This window comes from Macaca mulatta, chromosome 1 (assembly GCF_049350105.2).
Source record: "Macaca mulatta isolate MMU2019108-1 chromosome 1, T2T-MMU8v2.0, whole genome shotgun sequence".
Classification (NCBI taxonomy): Eukaryota; Metazoa; Chordata; class Mammalia; order Primates; family Cercopithecidae; genus Macaca; species Macaca mulatta.
Window position 1 is genome coordinate 73900891 of NC_133406.1, and position 20571 is coordinate 73921461.

At 35.0% G+C, this 20571-nt stretch overlaps 1 protein-coding gene across 2 annotated transcripts in view; it reads right to left on the reverse strand.

Annotated features, from left to right (window-relative positions):
* USH2A (usherin) overlaps positions 1-20571 on the reverse strand; it is a 797990-nt gene that overhangs the window by 545089 nt on the left and 232330 nt on the right. For both annotated transcript variants that reach the window (XM_015116260.3, XM_015116269.3), the window contains 2 exons: positions 19152-19321; positions 12810-12954 (listed from right to left, as the gene is read on the reverse strand). In XM_015116260.3, the coding sequence (XP_014971746.3) occupies positions 12810-12954; positions 19152-19321 (315 nt within the window). The remainder of the gene's footprint in view (positions 1-12809; positions 12955-19151; positions 19322-20571) is intronic.

Sequence of the window (20571 nt, forward strand, 5' to 3'; positions counted from 1 at the left end):
AAGTGAAAGTAGAGAAAGGAACAAATGTCATAATCACCGAGCCTATTTATTAAGGGCCCAAACTATGTCTGTGGACTTTTAATTTACACCTGTGTTAACACAGCCATACACAGACACAAAGTCATTGCCTGTTTCAATAAATATAAATCAAAATGATGTGGATATAAGAATTGAAGCCCTTAAACCATGAAAGGAAATTCACCATAAAGCAACTTAGAACAATTACTATCTGTTACTTTTTAGACCTTGGGCCAGCTTTTCAAAGAGAAACAGTTCATTTTGATTCTGTTTTAACTTTTAGTAAAAAAGAAAAGGCACTGAGCAAAAAGTTCATCAAGTTAGAAAGATAATTAACAATTCTGGTTATTTTCTGCCACTGCAGCCCATGTGATATTTTTATTTTAATATATGTATGAATCTGTGAATTATATGCATAATTTCTCTTAGCATTTTTTTCTGCTAAAAATCAGTTAAATGGTAGACTCTCAAAGATTTCATTCTACAGGCTACGATCTCACTTCAAAATAATCCAAAACAAAATAAAAGGCTAAGTCATTCAGAAATTTCTTTACCCACCAAGTCTCTCTTCAGAGTTTAGAGTTACATATTTGTATTAAAATTTTAGCAGGCCATTCTTGGCTATGATCTCAACTGGGAAAGGAAGGTTGTCAAATATTTTTCAGTCCTGGGCTCAGGGAAGCAATGAAGAACCAATTACAAAATTTTTAAATTGCAATTTGCTAGATTCCCTAGAGTTTTGGGACACAGAGACCAGAACTTTTTAGTTTCATAAACTAGTCTAGTAATATCCAATAGCCCAAAACTACTAGACCAGTACTATCCAACAGAACTTTCTCCAGTGAAGGAAATGTTCTAGGTCTGTAATGTTTAATACGGTAACCACTAGCCTTATAATTAGATTATTGAGCATCTGAAATGCAGCTAGTGAGAATGAGAAATTGAATTTCAAATTTCTTAATTTTAATTAGCTGTATTTTAAATTTAAATAGCTACATATGATTCATGACTACCATACTGGACACCAAAGATGTAGATAAAGAATCACAAATTATACATATTTGGTGTGTTGAGAATAGGATTCCCATTTTAACCAAATGAAGAAGAATGAAGACGCCTCCTATACATCTTAAAAACTGAAGAGTTTCATTGCTGTTTGAAAGCAGCCTTTCTCCAGGTCCCATTTGTTTGAAAGTTGATACATCTCTACTCCAACCACTCAACTCAATGGAGATAATGTTGAAGCTCAGCACCACCACAGAAATCAGATTCCTTCCCCCATCTGTAGCATAGTCCAAAAATTACGTCTTAATCAGGAATATAGATTAAGAGTAAAACAAAACTAAACAAAAGGAATTCTGGCAACTCTGTCGTTTTTGTGTAATAATTATAGAAAATTGGAGCACACATTTTTGTTTTAATTTGGCCAAGTGACTCTAATCAATAGGGAAATTCTTGAGAGTCCATTAAAATTAATGTTTACCATTTAAACTTTAAGTAGTAGAGCAACTCTTGATTCCCAGAGGAATTATTCCACCAAGTAACGGGACTGTCCTTTAGAAGTCAATTCCTGAGAATGAATAGAACTAGAGTACATTTTTTATTGTCTTGCTTAAAAGAAAAACAAAACAAAAAACATTCCAGCAGGTGGGTTTTACAGTTTCACATACAGGAGTCAACTAAGCCTGTTTGAAAGGGTGAACATCCTACAGAGTTATTCTTTTCAGAGTTCCTCTAAGGCTGGAAGGGGGAATTAAGTGAAACTGTCAATCAATTAAACTAGACTGGTGTCACATACATATAAGTAGAATATGAAGAAAAATAGATACTCCTGAACCATTAAACACACATACATACACGCACATAGAATCACCATGAGATTGGGGTAATGATGAATTATTCATCAGATTTTCAAAGGAAAAGAATTACAGGTAAAAATAAATATGATCTTTAAAGATTTGTTAATTTACAAAACAGTTCGTTAGGAGACAACACTGAATAATGAAAGGGATTTGGTAGACTTTTAAAAATTATATTTCACTTTTTAATGTCTAAATCTGTGTGATTTTAGAAAAATCCCTCAACACATATCTGCTTCAGCTTTCCCACCTGCAACATGAGGACACATTTTCAGTGAAATGCGTTGACAACAATTGCTTCTACAACAATATGTATATTTGCTTTATGTTTTACAAAACAAGTTTCTATACAAATACGAGGCACTATCATTACAAGAACAAATCTTTCAAATTATATGTTATTAAGGAATATAATTCATCTATATTCAAAATCTATCTGTATTTACATAGAAAATTGTTTTGTAAATGTAAAGTTTAAAATGAATCTTCAATATTCATTATTTCTTTTTTTTTTTTTTTTTTTTTTTGAGACGGAGTCTCACGCTGATGCCCAGGCTGGAGTGCAGTGGCGCGATCTCGGCTCACTGCAAGCTCCGCCTCCCGGGTTCCCGCCATTCTCCTGCCTCAGCCTCCTGAGTAGCTGGGACTACAGGCGCCCGCCACCGCGCCCGGCTAATTTTTTGTATTTTTAGTAGAGACGGGGTTTCACTGTGGTCTCGATCTCCTGACCTTGTGATCCGCCCGCCTCCGCCTCCCAAAGTGCTGGGATTACAGGCTTGAGCCACCGCGCCCGGCCACAATATTCATTATTTCTAAGAACAATATACAAAGTTTAAAATGAATGTTCATTATCCATCATGTCTAAGAATAAAGTGTCTATTTTTGCTTGGGATAAAAGTACAAAATTCTTGTACTTTTAAAATAGCATTTGTATTTTTAGTAGGGGTAATCTGATTTCTTGTCTATCTATTTGATGTATAGATATTCTTTTATAAAATGTTATAATATGCATTCTTCTTCACGCAGCATTTATTACTTTATAACATAATCAGTAGTATATCACAATGAATACATTTAGACTTGCCAAATTTATGTAGTGTGGCATTTTGAGCACCATAGGATAAGAACTAAAAGCTGAACAAAGCTCTTTCTGAGGTACTGGTCTTTAAAATGGAATCTGTTCATTTGTTTTCAAGGAATCTGTTCGTTTTTGGCCTATGAAGACTGTATGGCTGTGTCAACAGCTTAAGACATCATCAACTTTCTGTGATGATGACAAGAATTCAAGAATAAACAGTCTTTCTGTGTTTCAGGGGTGGGTGGGGAGCAGACTACATAAGACAGTCTTAATAAGCATCCTGTCAATAGAAAATGATTTTGACTTTTTCACAGAAATGCAAAACTATGCCAGGAAAAGCAATTTGCCAAACTCTACTAGGCCAAAACACTTGCAGAAGGGCACTGGGACCAGGACACAAACAAGAAGTTCAGATCATGAGCCATGATTTCTCTGCTGCAGCTTTGCCACTGTAGCTGCTCACCAATCAGTGTCCTAAAGAGGAAAAGTTTTCACCAGAAACTCTCAGGGATGACTCAACACCACCTTGTTGACTGTCTATTATCTGACCAGGGAAGAAAGAATAAAATATATTTTGCCATTTTCTTCTTTGTTGACAAGTCATCTTCAGGAGTGCATATTACTAGAAGATCTGGAGAGGAGAAAATGTAGGCTCTAGATCAGCTCTTTAAGACCCTCAATATGGAACATTGGTTAATCCATTGTTAGGTCTCTCTATTCTTCAGTTACTTCAATTGTTAGAGTGACAGGCTTGATTTATGTCTAGGACGTCTTCCAGTTTCAAAATTCTTTGATTGAATAATTTAAAGCAGTACTTCTAAGTTAATAAGCCATGAATGGGTGCCAGACATCCTGATCCTCTTCGCTCCTGGAAGCCAGCAGGAGCCCCTCTGGTTTATCCCCTTCAGCTCTCAGCCACCTTGTTCCTTTACCTTAGCATGGCATACAAATATGATTTGTCTATGTGTTCTGTGACATAAAGAAAAGCTAGCAAACCCTGCTTTTAGAGAAGTTCAGTGAACATGGTGAACAAACATTACCTTAACCAGTTATTGTTCTGGCAATCACAATAATTTGCACAAAACTACCATCCTACACATGAAGAGAGAAGAGGATCCATTATTTCGAAACTGCACATATAGCAGCAATCATGACAGCAACCACCGTTCCCTAAAGTCCACCGTTAATAAAAGGTAGTTGCTTGGACTGTAATTATGGCATCCTTGCTACCCAAACTTGAAGCTTTTATGGGGCTTATGCAATTAACTACTTAAATGCATCGTAACACTTGCTTCTCTGACAGCAAAGTATTGATTTTTTCATCATTTTCAAGTCTCCTCCAGCACAAATAAATGTACTACAGTTACAGTTAATGCACTGTGTACATGCATTAAATGCTGGTGTGACAAAATTTATTATTTTGTGATATATAGAATAGAAGTCTGGCTTCTCAGAACGTAGCATCACTGATCTAACATCAGTATGAAGACTACCATTGTCCTTGATCCTCCAAATTCTCTAACTTCCAAAAGCTAAAGACCTATTTTAATAGGATACTTAGACTTTAAATTAAAAGGAGGGGACACTGAATATAAATTTTTTATATATGTCAATGTGAGAGAAAATTTAAAATAGTCTAATAGAGAAGAAAGGTACAGTTTGTATTTTCCTAAAGGTGTCACTGTGGGACCTATAGCAACTTTGTTCTGATGTAATTTGCCTATTTAATTTCTTTCCTTGCAGTTTTTTAGGGCACATCTGTCAAAATATTTTGCATACTAGAATCTCTCTGATTCAGTCAATTTTTACATAGTTTGATTGTGTTGTTTTAATGACTTATAGGATACATAGCACATTATAAAGCTAAAATTGTGTATTGAAAGTGTGATTTCTACATGCCATTTCCACATGCCAAAAAGGCCAGTAGAGCCCCTGGTAAAGTCGCATATCTAAATATAGACCTGGCCACAGAGGTCATCATACAGTTCATAAACAAGCCTTTTCCTCGGATATAACTACACACTACAAATTAAAGTTGGTGAGTAAAAAGCAGTTAATTTTGTTTTGTTAGAAATAATATCATTTTAGTTTTAGCGTCTAAGACAGATGCCAGCATTTCCCTCTGAACAGATGGTAATTCCATCTAATAGTGCATCTCTGTATTAGTAAGGTCTGTTGTGTATACAAACAGTAATAAACACTAGGTAAGGATCAAAATAAATTTTAATTGTTGACATTAAATTCTGGCAGCCACAGTTCTAAGGCTGCAATATTCCTTTTTCAAGTCTGTCAGATTTACTAATGCAGCAAAAGCTTTTCCAAAAGCTGCCAGATCCCAGTTCCAATAAAAACATGTTTGCGCACTACCAGTTACCAGTCTCCAACCAGGGGACCTGTTTGCAGATACTGAAAGAATTCTTCAAGAATGCCTTGGAATTGGTGCTACCATCTATGTGATGACCAGCCGGTGCTTCTTTTAAAATGCCCCTGAAGGACCGAGCATTTAATTAAGAAGTTAGTATAAAATGTTACATCCAATTGTTACATTAGGGGTCATGGTATTATTTATCACAGCCACTTTCTTACCCTACTAAGTAGGGATCTCTCATCCAACTCATTTTCTTCAATTTACAGAGCTGGGCATTCCTGAACTTCTCTGAAAGTGACATCATCCTTTCATTTGTTTATTTTGCCCCAGCCTGAAGGATTTCCCTGACAATCACAGCAATCATCAGCTGTGCTTTTCTATAGGCTTGCTGCGGATCGAGTGTGCCAGCAAGCACCGATTTGGTTTCATAATGCCTCCAGCGATCTGGTACTACAAGGAGTAGCCCCTATTTATTTTGAGAAGCTGCCATGTTTAAAAAAAAAAAATAGCATTTAAAAAAAGCAGTTTGGCATTCAGGTGACTGTTCAATAACAAACATGCTTTGCAATCATATTTCTTTAAAAAATGGATGCATTTTTTTTAATCATGAAAAATATATTGCTTCCACCATATGGGACAACCTACGATTCACCAACCGATTTAAGATGCGGCATATTGAGCTGACCATATGTTACAGTGCTGTTGAATGGCTGAGTGATTCATGCCCGTCACATTCTAGTATATCAATTAAAGCTCCTTGAAGTCTGCATGATTTGTGTCTCTGTTATTAAACCCTGCTAATTCATCCCACTTACACATCTGTTATAAATCTCTAGGAGTGCTGCATGATTCATGGCAATCTGTGAGCATGCTACAGCAAATTCTTCTCCTTGTAATTAACAGTAAATTGTTTTACTGCCATGCAATGAATTTTTCAGTTATATTGCAAATGAACTCCTAAATGTGCGGTTCTTTCCTAAGAACTGACTTATATCATTAGGCAATTAAAAAGTATTGCTTTGAACCAAAAGCTTTTAATCAAGAGAAATATAACTTAAACATTGCTTAAGAGCCATGGAAATTTGACATGTTGGTTACAAGTGTGAAATAATTTCTGTTGAAAGAGCAAAACAAACAAACAAAAAACCTTCAGTGCACTCAGGATTTCACTGATGCTAAGACACAAGAACTCCTGCCTGAAAACAATTGGTGGGACAAGTTTTGCACAGATACTGTTTATCTTAGAAGTTACTTAAGTCATCTGTCATTACCAAATTTCTCAGACTACTTTACACGTCCTTAATTGTAAAATGGTGTCTTTATTCTTGAAATAAATAATTGGATAATTAGCCCAGTTGAATAATCAGAGGATTCCATTGCTGTTCAAGTGTTCTTGTCAAAGGTGAAGCAAATTCATTTCAGCTCGCCTTTGCAGCTCTTCGAAGAGGCTTTGATTTTTTTTCCCCACTTTCTTGGCAGCAGCCTCAGATTCATGAGTCCATACATCAAGTCAGTAGTTTAACAACAAATGGAATTAAATTCAAAGAAGGGAAACTAATTGAAGGACAGCAACAAAAGTGTTTGGTAATGTGCTTTTTAATATGGCATGCCACATTTGCATGATAATTTTTCCTTTTTAGCATGGAGCAGAAAGTGACTAGCTTAATGAGGGATTATTAAAGACAGGAATGAACAAAATGCATTCATAACTAAGAACAAAGATTGTATTATGAAACAAAAACAGGCAACCTCAGAGAAGTAACTGGGTGATTGGTTTATGCATTATGAATAAAAAGGTAGAAAAATATTTATATTAGTATTCACTAATGACTATATATACAAGATTGTTGTAATTAAAATTATAAATTAACATATTAAGAGTGCTTGTTTAATCACTCTGGCTCCTATTCACAAGGAAAAGACTTACGTACCCGAATGCAAAACAATGTGTGTTTTCAACCCAGCAGCAAACAGCCTATACATTTTACTTTGCATTCAGAAAGAAAATTTAATGCACACTAATTACTTGCTTAATGCGAGATGAACACTTCTAAGCTTGTAGTATGGAGGTCAATTTGTGACAGGCAAGGGAAATATCACATTGTCCCTTCAGGAATGGATCTCCTAAAGTAATTTCTCATAAGAAGGGTTTAAACTAAACTCAATTTGCAATGGGTGGAAATACACAAATTTTCCCAGATTAAAAGGATAATCTTAAAGAAAAGTATAACAAGGATTTTAAGAGGGCCCAGTTCATCAACTCATTACCTTCATACACCCAGAAGCAACTCCAAAGCCATCAATAACACTGCTTGAAGATTTTGCAATGGAGAGAGATGCAGCTGCTCCTGAGAGAACACCTCTCTCAAATCAGTTCTCAGACTTTGTCGCAGGTATCAAAACTAAAGAAGTAGCAATGCAGTACTCTGGATGAAATGTACCCATTCTAATCATATATTTAATTGAAAAAATGTTTTAAACAAGAGAGAACCAATTATAATTCTCAAGCTTTTTAATGAAACAGACAGATAAATCTTCACAAGTATCTTTTTGATTTTTGAGACTGAGATTTAAGGAGGCAACATATCTTTTCATGATTCAATGCTTCTAAAAGGCTAATTACTACTTCTAATTTGTGGTGCTCTTTTTCAAAAATTTTTTTTTTAATTATTATTATCATACTTTAAGTTCTAGGGTACATGTGCATAACGGGCAGGTTTGTTACATATGTATACTTGTGCCATGTTGCTGTGCTGCACCCATCAACTTCAAAATTTTTGAGTGGTCACTGGTCTCCTTTGATCTCTGATAATGTGCTCATATGAGCTATTAGACATAAGAGTTAAATTTCCCACAAATCCATTGGAATTCATTGGAATAGTATATACTCTCCAAATTTCAATGTTAATAGTAGAAAAAACAGAGCCGAACGAACCATAAAGTTGCAAGTCAACTTTTATTACTCTCCTATAACAAAACTGTTGACCATTCAAAAGAACCGGCCTTATTATAGGCCTACAGTTTATTTCTATGATTTAATGTTTATATGTTCTATTCAGATGTTTTATTTTAGAAAAACATTTAGAAATACACATTCATCTACTGAATAAGGAAGGAGGCAAAAAGGATGATGGACTTTTAATTTTTGGCTGGTATTCAAACAAAAGCAAATAAGTTTATTTTCACTGATCTGAGCAACCCGAAAAACGGCGTATTTTATAATAAACCCAACTGTAAGTAAAATTATTTTTTCATACTTTTGTCATATAAGAGACTTTATTTTTCTGCTGGGCAGGTGAAGAATCAGATAGTTCTAACAAAAATATTAAGGAATTAGAAAATAAATATCTTTTTTTCCAGAAAAAAACACTAAAATAAATTTTTCTTTAGAAGAGAAAGGATTTTATATAGAAACAAAAGGTAATTCAATTTTTTAAAGAATGAAAATTGGGTAGAAGAAGAACTTTAGCTAAGAATAAAAAACCACACATTTGAAATTTACCATTATATCTCCTCCTGCCTCCGCTCAGTCCTTCCAGCTTCTGCTTCAACCATGCTACTTAGGGTAAACCCCAGAGAATCACCAGTGACCTTGCTTCCATTTTAGGTCACATTTCTCTTGCTTTCCCTACACCATATGACACTACAGACAACATTCTCCTTCTAGAATTCTCTCTTCCCTTGACTTTTCTAATACTGCTTCTTCCTCTTAGTTCTTTTCCTAATTCTGACCATACCTCTGTTCACTTCACTCTTCCTTTCTCTTTTCTTTCCGAATAGAATATTCACTAAAGTGTTTTCTTTGGACTTCTATTTTGCTTTTTCTCTGCTTTCACTAATTGATTATAACCTATAGCATTAGCTCCCATCTATATGCAGATGATTACAAAATCTGCACCATTTTTAAGTTCCAGATTTGCAATTTCTGCTGCTGGATGGTTATAATTGTCATGGATGTATTTCTATCAAATGATCAAATAAACTCACAAGTTTATTTCTCTCATATGTTCTTTGTCGATCTTTCCCCTTTTATTTAATGGTACTACCATGGGCTACAATATTTGCTATCATTGTCCATTCTTCCCACTGCTTAACTTCCAGGTCTTTCTTCCTTGAAGTCACTCTATTCCCTTCTTTCAATCTTCACTTCTACTCATCTGATTTACTCCCTTACGGCCTCTTTAAAAAAGTCTACCAGACTCTATTACACCCTCTCTTCTAATCTGTTGTGTACTCTACTGCCAGGAAAGTCTTCATAAATCTCTGCTTTCATTACATCGGTACCTGGAACAGTGCCAGATCCTAAAACAGAAACTAGCACATGGTATGTGCTCAGTAAATACCTGCGAAAGTCTTTACCATTTTTTCTAGTTTATCTGAAATAGCTTTTAATGAGGTATCTACTCAGTCTCCCAAATCAAAATCATTTATCTCATTTTCTACCTTCCCATAGAATTTTTTTCAACTTTCTCACAGCCCTTAGCACATGTCACCATGGTGTTAATCCTACCTGTTGGATCTCAACTCCTTAACTCAAATGCTGGGTATAATTATCTTAGAATCCTCCACAGTGCTTTAAATAGTAAGCCTTCAAGAGATGGTTCTGAATTGACCATTCACAATAAAATGTAGTAATAATATATTTATGGCACATTATTCACTCTATATTGCAACCAACAAATGTGAAATTTGCTGTTTTTGAGCAAAGTTTTGAAATGTGCCTCTAATAATTCTGAATGACATACTTCTTACAGAAATAATAAATAATGCTTTCAGATTTTAAGCCTTTCTAAGCTTTATTTTCACAATACAGTCCTTAGCCTTAGAACTCTCCATTTTATATTTTATAATAATATTAGAAAATCAAAGTTGTAAAATAAACTCTCCTTGATTTTGATAACATTAGAAATTCCATAACATTTATACTGTGACTAATAAAAATGTTATATAATATTATGATAAAAATCATGACAATAAATTTTTATTGAGAATGAACTGTGATGGGTACTGCTTTAAATATTTTACATGTATTAACTACTTCTAATCCTCATCAGAACCCTACAAAATAAGTTATGCTTATTTATAAATTGGGAAACTAAGGCACAGAAGTGAGATAATTTATATAAGGTCACACAGCTAGTCAATGGCAGAGCCCAGATTGAAACCCTGGCATTGTGGCTAATCATTTTTTTTCACCTTACACATATGAATAAACTCTTACTTTTGTAAGTCAACTAACTTTCACATCACATGACTTTTAGGGAATATAAGTTTCCACTTCTATTTTTCAAGGATAGAAAAAGTAGAGGGAGGATTTGGAGGGCTCTGACTAGTTAGTTTTACTTCACATTCCTGCCAATGGACAGGAGTGGTTTTAATCGCCTGTCCAGTAACTAAAATGAGAGCTGCACAGAGCACCCAGGTACATCATCTTTTATGCAACAGGAACTTGCCATTGCAACCAATGAGGATACTGTTAGCACAGATGTTATCACTAATGCATAGGGCAGGGAGATTCTATTCTGTACACATGTTTCCTGTTTTTCTATTCCCATCTCCAAGATCCAGCTAGTTTCTAGCTGCAGCATGTCTCTCTTCAGGTTCTTTAGTTTGCTTATACCTATGAAAAGACAGACTAGATCTCATCTACAGGAATCATACTAATAACAGCCCTAGACACTATTGCATATGAGGTTCAGATGGGAGCTACCATGATATGCAGCCTAAAGGAGAAAAGATTTGGGTGGATATATTGTTATTGAAAATTTTATTGGAAGGATGATAAATTAGATTAACAACAGCCCCCAAAGAAGTAGAATAAGAATGTCGAGTAGAAGTTACTAGGAGATATTTGCGATCAATCTAAGAAATCACATTTTAAAAGAGGTGTCTAAAGATGGTATAGCTTTGTCTGAGATGTAGTAGTTTCTGTTACACTGAAGGTATCAAACATGGGTTAGACAAACACTTGGGGGGGGGTATTACAAAGAATATATTGATACTGGCTATATAGTAACCCTAGATTATTTTTACATGTTTTACAACCCTGAGAGGACGTAATTCCAGTTTTGCACGGCCACGTGCTTGGGATTCCTATGTCCCTTACTATAACACACCCAGTCTTCAGCCTGTGTTGTCTCTATTTATACTTTCTCCAACTTGCAAGACTGATAATTATTTTAATTTTTGTCTTTTAGTCTGAAATTGTATCATTTTTCTTAAAGGAGATAGAGTCCTCCTCTGTTGTCCATATTCAGCATTCAGCAAACCCTTAATAATGCAGTCTACAAAAACAGGCAGTTTTATAGGAGAAGAATGTTTTGTACAAGCTAGGTACTCCATAAATGTATGCATACATCTGAAATGCACATATATAAAATATATAAAAATACAAAGAGTTCAGTTATAAATTTAGTAAACCATAGTTTCTTAGAATTTCAGAGCCATTTGCATTGATGAAAATTTTGAAACAAAAAAATAAATTACTTGGATGAGATCATTTGAGCTAAGCAATTTTTTCCAGAACCAGAAAAAAAATCCTGCATAATTGGACCTATTAATACGATGAAGAGATTTGGGGAGGAGGTCTAGGAAATGTTTTTAAAGGTAAACATGTGTTTTTGTAATATCTGTAATTCATCTAGAATGTCTTAACCTCCTTACACATGGACATTTCTTTAAAGATAACCAGGAAACTAAGTTTTTCTCTAGAATCAGAAAAATACTGATTTGGAAGTATATTAATGCTAAGTAATTGGGTTTTATAGGTCTTACTAATACACATAATCAGGTTTGTATGAACCCAATTAGTCCTGAAGGAAGAAAGCACAAATTATACAAATCGTTTCTACTAAGATTATACTTAATAACAATTCCTTTATTTAAATTTTATTAACTTAAGAGCTTCTTATTAATAAAATATTAGATAAATATTTACCTATTTTATGAAAACCAAATATAACACGAGGGCACACAGTAATTTCTAGATGTCCCCAGGGATCAGGAGTGAGTAGACCCAAGCCTACAAAAAATGTCTGGACTGAGGGAAGAGGTATCCTAAAGTCCTCATAAGAAGCTTCCTGAATGTTTCCCACGATTGTCAGGACACTGCTAGGACACAGGTTGGTAGCTAAGCCCTGGAGTCGCTCTACAATTAATTATATTTCTAGTTCTATATATTTCTAGTTGTATATTCTATATATTTCTATGTATTTCTACTTGTAGAGTGGAGTCACTCTAAAACTAATTGTATTTTTTATTATGACACAGCTGTAACTCATAACTCCTAGGTACCTCTTGAAGTTAAGTTGTTGTTGTTGTTGTTGTTTAAAACTGTCAAGGTAAGAAGCAATCAGGGTTAGTGAGGGAGGAGAAGACAGCAGAAAAGACAAATATAAAGTCTCAAGTAGAGAAGGTGTTGAACATTACAGGTTTTCTTTTTTCTTGACAGGCAACAAATTTTTCATACCCATTAAAACTTGCTTACCTGCTGCTAAAGTCTGTCCTGCTCCTGAAGCACTGGTCACACAACCAACTGAATTGCAGACAGTAACAGTAAACTCATATATCCTATAAGGTTTCAGTCCTTCTACAGTGTAAGATAGTTCTTGGGATTTAGCAGTGTACAGCAGCTTCAAGGCAAAAAAAAAAAAAAGAAAGAAAAAGAAAGATAATAGGTAATCAGTGTGAAAATATAACCTTGGCAGTCAAAGTTCCATGAATTCAGGCAGAGGGAATTATTGCCAACCACCATTAGGAATAGGATTTCTTTTTTTTTTTTTTGAAGAGTCTCGACAAGCCAGGATTTAATTGATAATTGTACAATCACACTGTTTTATGAGGTAATAATCCAGTTCCTGAGTGGATAAATGAGAAAACCAAGTTATTGCCTCATAAAGCAGCGTGGTGGTATGGTTATTGTCACCAATGGTAGAGATAAAGATGGTGACATTGTCATTGTTATCATGATAAAGTCCAAACAAAGCCATGGGGCTTGGCCAAAAGTAACCCAGAGCAGTAATACCCAGGCTATTTGATAGGCTAGGACAGAAAGAAGTGTTGTTGCTATGTTAAATTAATACTATCATTTTCTTTATGAAAAAAAGTCACAGAAGAAAAAGGGGGAAAAAATAAACATTAGACATATTACTGAGCATCCACATTAGGTCAATTCTCAATCATCTTTCTTATATAAACAAGCGTATACAGATTAGATCAAACAGTTACATTATTTGAAATATTATCTTTATCACATGATTTCAAATGAAAACAGTAGATTTGAGCCAAGAAGACTGACAGGAAACTCATAGTCCATAAATAAATTATTAAACAACGAACACTCAGAGTTGGTTCTGTCAGTATAATTTGAAGTGATCAGAAGCAACCACGTAAATTTGTTTAGTTTGTAGGTACAAAGGCCACTAGAAATTATATTCAGAAAATAAAAGTCATTAAAACAGAGAGTATGACACTAACTATGGGTACAAAACTAATTTTCTTAGGACTACTGATACATAGTCATATAAAATAATCTTCCACAAATATAAATACAGACAAATGTAAAGTTCAGTAACATTTGGAGTAGTTTTCTAGAGAACTTCTCTTTAGTGGTAAAATAAAATTCATTTGGAATATTTGCCTAGGTGTTGACTTTAAAATTTCAGTTCTAAAAAGCAGTGAGATTGGAATGTAAAATACAGTGTTTCAATAACGTTCAGAAATAAACATGGTTTTAAAGATTCTAAAACTCTAGGATAATTTAAATTTAAAACTTTTAAGCCATTTCCTTGCAATTACATTTTGAAATCAGAAAAACATCAAATACCAAGTAATTATTTCTTTTTCTAATTCTAAAATCATTATTGATGTAATGAAGATATAAACTTTCCTGTGAAATAAAATTTCACAGATAAAAACTTTTCTGTGATTTAAAATTTTCTAAGTAAAATAAGCATTGAACTGAATTAAATGTATGAATATTGCTATAATGTTCATCCCTTTTAGAATAATCCTGGTAGAATTCAATGTAAATTTTTAGAAAATGGAATTGTTTTTAGGATAAAACACATTAAGCTATTTCTTATTTAATTTAGGAAGTACAATTATTTTTAAACAAAATCTTCTTTGTAGCAAGAACCTGCAATGACATAAAATAAGTAAGAAGAAATCTACACTAATATGTATTTTGATGGGCTTTTACTTCTCTACAGATGATTATTATAAATTACATTATTTTAAAAATACATTATTTGCCCCAGAACTTGCAGCATAAAATTATCTCTTGGATAGATTTTGTCTTTGTCATGTACATAGAGTCAATTTATAAGTCTTATAAGATTTATCTAATTGAAAGTTTTTCATGAAATAAGTCTTCAAAGGGGTAGGAGAAACTCCACAGCAGCTTTAATTCCCACAGTGAATCCTACATCATCACCACTTTTATGTATCCCCACTGCCTCATTCTTAGGCAAACGTTTTGTATTAGTTATTTTTATAGTAGATTTTCCCCGGGAATTTTGGCTATTTATTTACAAAGATTATAACAAGATATACTTAGGTCAGTTCAGATACAAATTTAATCATTGAGAAGGTAAAAAATTGGACTTTGTTCTGCTACTTTTGATTTCATTTCCTTGAATAGAGAATATTGCACTGGAGAGAGAGTTCAAAAGAGAATAAGGTGGGCCCATTGCAGTGGTTCATGCCTGTAATCCCAGTACTTTGGGAGGCCGAGGCGGGTGGATCACTTGAGGCTAGGGGTTCGAGACCAACCTGGCAAAGATGGCAAAACCCTGTCTCTACTAAAAATACAAAAAAAAAAAAAAAATTAGTCAGGTATAGTGGCGTGCCCCTGTATTCCCAGCTACTTGGAAGGCTGAAGCACAAGCATCTCTTGAACTCAGGAGGAGAAGGTTGCAGTGAACCGAGACTGCGCCACTGCACTCCAGCCTGGGTCACAGAGTGAGACTCTGTCTCAAAAAAGTAAAAACAAAAAAGAGAATAAGGTGATATATATCTATGTCCTTATTCCAGTTCAGGCATAATAGCCTTTTAAATAACAACAACAACAATAAAAAATAAATAAAAAATTATTTTCCTGCCCCATTAAATGATAGCTAGTTTATAAAGTATAATGTAGTTCCATACCATTAATAATAATCACTAATAATAATGTGTCAATATTTATCAGGCTCTTTAAGCAGGTAGGTGAGCAGAAAATGGTTTTCCCATTTCACAGATGAATAAAACCAGAAGCACAGAGATGTGTGATATGGCTAATAATTGGGAGATGTGGAATATGAACAAACAGGTTGACTTCTAAGGCTGTAATTTTTATAAATAATATTTCTCCACTTATTTTTTTCTTAGAAGAACTATTATGATATGAGTAATAGATAAATCAAAACTGTATTTTACAAAGAAAGAATAGTTATAAAGCCAAAGAATAGTAAAAACAACAAAATAAAACATCAAATATAAATGAGATAAAACATGGCAAAGACCACATGGAAGTTATAACCAAATTTACCTTGAATCCCATGTTATACCAGATTGGTAGACTAACCTGTTTAAGTTAAAAGATATGTATTATACCAGTTGTGTTTCATCATGAGATAGTTGCAAATGAGTCAACACATAGATTAATGAAAAATAAGTAATCGTAAATTATTTATCGGCTCTTCTTTTTCGTCCAGTATACAAAATAAAATTTTGTGTTATACATGCATTCTGTCCACTAAAAAGGCTTAGAAAAACATGGAAAACTTATTAGTAGTGGATTGTATATTGTCTCCCAAAAATTCAGAATGAGAATTTATTTGGAAAATTAGATACTTGCAGATATAATTAATTAGTTGTCATCCTAGATTTCAGGTTGGTTTAAAATCCAATGACTGGTATCTTTATGGGAGAAATGAGAGGGACACACAGATCCAGAGGAGACAGAGACACAGAGTAGGACTTGTGAAGACAGAGGCAGCAGATATTAGTTATGTTGCCACAAGCCAAGGAACACCAGGAGCCATGGGTAAGTGGAAGAGAAGAAATGTCTCCTAGAGCCTGTGGGGAACTTGGTCGTACTAACACCTAAATTTCCGTTGTTTTAAGACACTCAGTTTATGTTAATTTGTTACACCAGCCCGAGGACACAAATACTCTAGGGTACAAAGATCTGACCTCCTAACTTAATTTGAGACAAGCTAAGAGGGTCATTTCAGCTCCAGAACTACCCACAGAATCCACTGAGGCTGCTTCCGCTATTGCACCACAGTTCAGCTCCTTTGCTGCTCAATCCTACATACTTTATCACTTCACATTTGTTGTTTCTGAAAGTGCTCCCCCAATAACCCTCCTGTACTTAGTCTTCTACCAAGAGTCTGTTTCTGGGGGAATTTGCCCTAAGACAGTCATAACAGGAGTGGTCCTAGGAATGAGACTCTGAAAGGATAGTTTGGGCCTCCATCATCCACCCACTGGTGTACAGTGATCTCATCACAGACAGCAGGTAGAGTACTGATAGTCCACAGCATGCCCTAGTGGTTCAATGCTGAAACTTCCATTAGTGGTGAACTGCGATGAGTTACCAGTAGAAGGTAATTCACTGGTTTGGTGGAATCAGTAATGATAAGCACTACTCTGGGGAAACTAGTAATTATAAGGACTATGCATGGATCTTTCTGGTTGCTATCAATGCACTGAAGAAAGACAAAGGAAATCTGAGGGTGATTAATCGCCAATTTAAGACAAACTATAAAAGCCACCTTGACAGTATTCTTTCTCTATAACAACAGCATCGTATTAAATGAATCAGATAAGCAGGAAATGGTAGGTATGCAGAGGCAAGACATATGTGTTCTAGAAAGTGGGAGAGCAATATTATGAAGATTAAGGCATCTGCCATATCAGTGAAGTTTTTAGGAGTTCATGTGGCCTGAGACATGCTAGGATAGCCACTCCAAAATACAGGACAAATTGACCTTGCATCTACCACCACTAAGAAGGAAACAGAATGTCTAGTTGACCTCTTCACGTTCTGAAGGGAGCATATTCCACATCTGAGAATACTGTTCTGAGAAATTTACTGAATAATATGAAAAGCTTCCAGGTTTGAGTGCATCCCAGAGTAGGAAAGGGCTCTGCACCAGGTCCAGCCTGTGGTACAGGCAGATCAGCCACTTGGGACATAATGTGTAGTAAATTTTACAGCACTAGAAGTAAGCATGGTGGGAAAAGATGTTTCAAGGCACATACAGAAAGAAAATCACAAGGCAGATAGACCCCAAGAGCTTGGAACAAAGACATAACATGTAATGGAAACTATATACTATTTGCTAAATGGCCCTAGCACGCTTTCAGGCCTCAGTAAAAACAGAACAACTTGTCATGGAACACCAAATAGCCATGCAGCTAGAGCTACTTTTTTATAATCTGGAAATTGTCTCAGCCAAGTCTTGAGGTTAGAAGGGCGCAACAGAAATGCATCATAAAATGGAAGTGGATGTCTGAGATTGGGTATAAGCAGAGCCAAAAGCCATAATGCATCGTACAAGCAGGTGGTTCAGGCCCCCATGACATCTACAATTCTTATACTGGTGGCTCAACCTCAGCTCCTACCTATGACCCACGGGAGGCCCCTTACGAGATAAAAGAATGGGGGGAAAAAAGCAGAGGTTAGTTTACAGATAGGACGTCTTGGTATGTGGCTGCAAGCCAAAAATGGTAACTGTTGCTCTACAACCCTCCCTCATCAGAAATGGCCCTGCGGAACAGCAGAGAGAAGAAATCCTCTTAATGGGCAGAACTTCAGGCAGTTCACTTGCTCACACATGTTGTATGGAAAGAGACGTGTCTCAAGGTAAAATATATCTGGACAATATGGCAGTGGCTTGGAAATATTGGCCAAGGGAATGAATAAAGAAAGATGGAAGGATCAGGAACTAGGAATTCCGGGAAAGAAAAATGTGGCTAGATCTATGGGAGTAGGCATAAAGTGTAAAGCTCTTTTTATCTCATGCTAATGCCCAGTGAACAGCATCTCTCTCAGAAGGGGCACTGAGCAACCAACTACACAGAATAACTCGTTCAGTTGACATCCTTCCACCAGCTTCTGCTATTGGCCACCTGGATGCTGGTAAAATGGGCAGAGAAGTATATCAGCCACAACTAGAGAGAACAAGAGCCTCTCATCCTCTAGGAGTGCTATGTGTATTAAATGAATTGGTCCACGTACACAGTAAAGCCTCAGTAACTTTTAGCTATGATAATTATTCTTACTACTGCTAGCTGGAGGATGAATTACTAGAAGGCAATATGTTACTGTATATTCAAAACCTTGAACATCTTCGTAACTCATTTTGATATAAGCTGTGATAAATTTAATTCTTCGGATTTTTTGAAGGAAGTAGAAATGTATAAGAAATGTACATGTAAGACGTTTTTATCAATGTTATTTATATTTCCAAAATAATTAATATAATACAATATCAACTGACTGTGGGCTGGTTAAATAATCATTGTGTGTCCAAATAACATGATAGTACACAGTTAATGAAAGTCAACTTCCTATAAAATATTTAAGGATACGTGATAAATGGAAAAAGCAAGTCTTGTGAAATAAATTCTACCAACATAGTTTCAATATATGGTTATACCAGAAAAAAACAAGTGACATGCAAAGAGGGAGGCTTGTACACATAATATTATACTTAAAAAATGCCCCGTTTAACCAACATAGAGGGAGGCTTCTGTCATAGAATTCTGCAAACTCAAAAAATGTCCAAATGAAGCCCTAAGCCAATTCTGAAAGGACATTAGTTAAATATAACAATACCTGTGAAAACACCACAGGAATAGACTGCTGAAGTGATTGTTCAGAAATCATATTGATGTCATACCCCACAACTTTTCCTCTTGTAACATTATCTGCTGGCTTCTCCCAGGAGATATTGAGAGAGTACGAAGAGAGTGGAACGACTGAAGGAGGGATCATGAATACAGGTGCTATCAATGAGAACAATAACAACAACATCAAAACAGTGAATGCCGTCCCTATATATTTTCAAACTGAATTCACACATTCATTTCAGCTTCTGAAATACCTTGTACCTTTTAAAATATTCTGCTTTGAAAAAGCCCAAGAATATGCTGGTATATGTAAAAGGTATTCACTTTTTAAGATGTTATCTGAAAGTATATTCTCCATCTTCATATTACCAGCTACTTTCTATTTACAAAATAAAAATCTCATAGGAATTTGCTTGTGTTCACAAAGATAACTAATGGATAGTTAGATAGAAAATTGTAAGTCTTATGAGTATCTAAATGAAGCCACAAAAATAGAATATCTCAGTTCAAAAAGTTCAGAAAAATGCATGGTGATGTACTGGATTTCCCATGTAGGGAAATATGTCATTGAGCCAATCCAATTCAGCTGGCTGAATATTATTCTTCAGAAAGAGGTAAACCTAAAGCATCCTAAATAACCCCAATGAATGTCTCAAAGTTTTTGTTAACTTTTTATTGAAATGTTCAGGTTACATACACATGCATTTCCCCCCTGCCACTCTTGAGCTCTTTACAAGGATTTTAAATGTGCTAACCAAAGGTATATTATCAAAGGAACTCATTGCACTTTCATTAGTTAGTGACCCATAAGATTACGAGGGCCCAGTATTGCAGTTTCACCCATTACTTTTCATTTCTGACCTTGATTTTCCCCTTCCAGAATGCCATGCCTCATCACTTGTGCTATCATGGCTCTATTATTTGTCCAAGATGGCTGGTAGTCATTAAGAGATGCTCAAGCACAATGCGTATTTTATTCATGAAATGATTCCCTTGGACATCAACCTAAAGCTACCCTCATCCTCCATACTCCTAACAGGTCAAGTTTAGATCAGGACTTGGGTTTCTTTGATATTGACAGATTAAACACATAACAATAGTGTGTTTTTTTCTTAAAGGCTCATGAAATTTAAGTGTTTTTAATATAAAAAATAAAGTGGAGGATTAAAAATCTTTGCTTTAATGAAGATACTCCAGAAAATTTAGATATATTATCCTCCTTCCTTATCATCATGCCAACTGCTTACAAGCACACTTGTGAATTATAGATTTTGATGTCCAGGATTCTGTCATTATATATAATCTAGTATCTAAACTATTTATTTTGGAAAGATAAATAAAAACCAAGACAAACTTGTGGAATTGGTTGACTGTTATCTCTTTCACTGAACATAAATTATGCTATA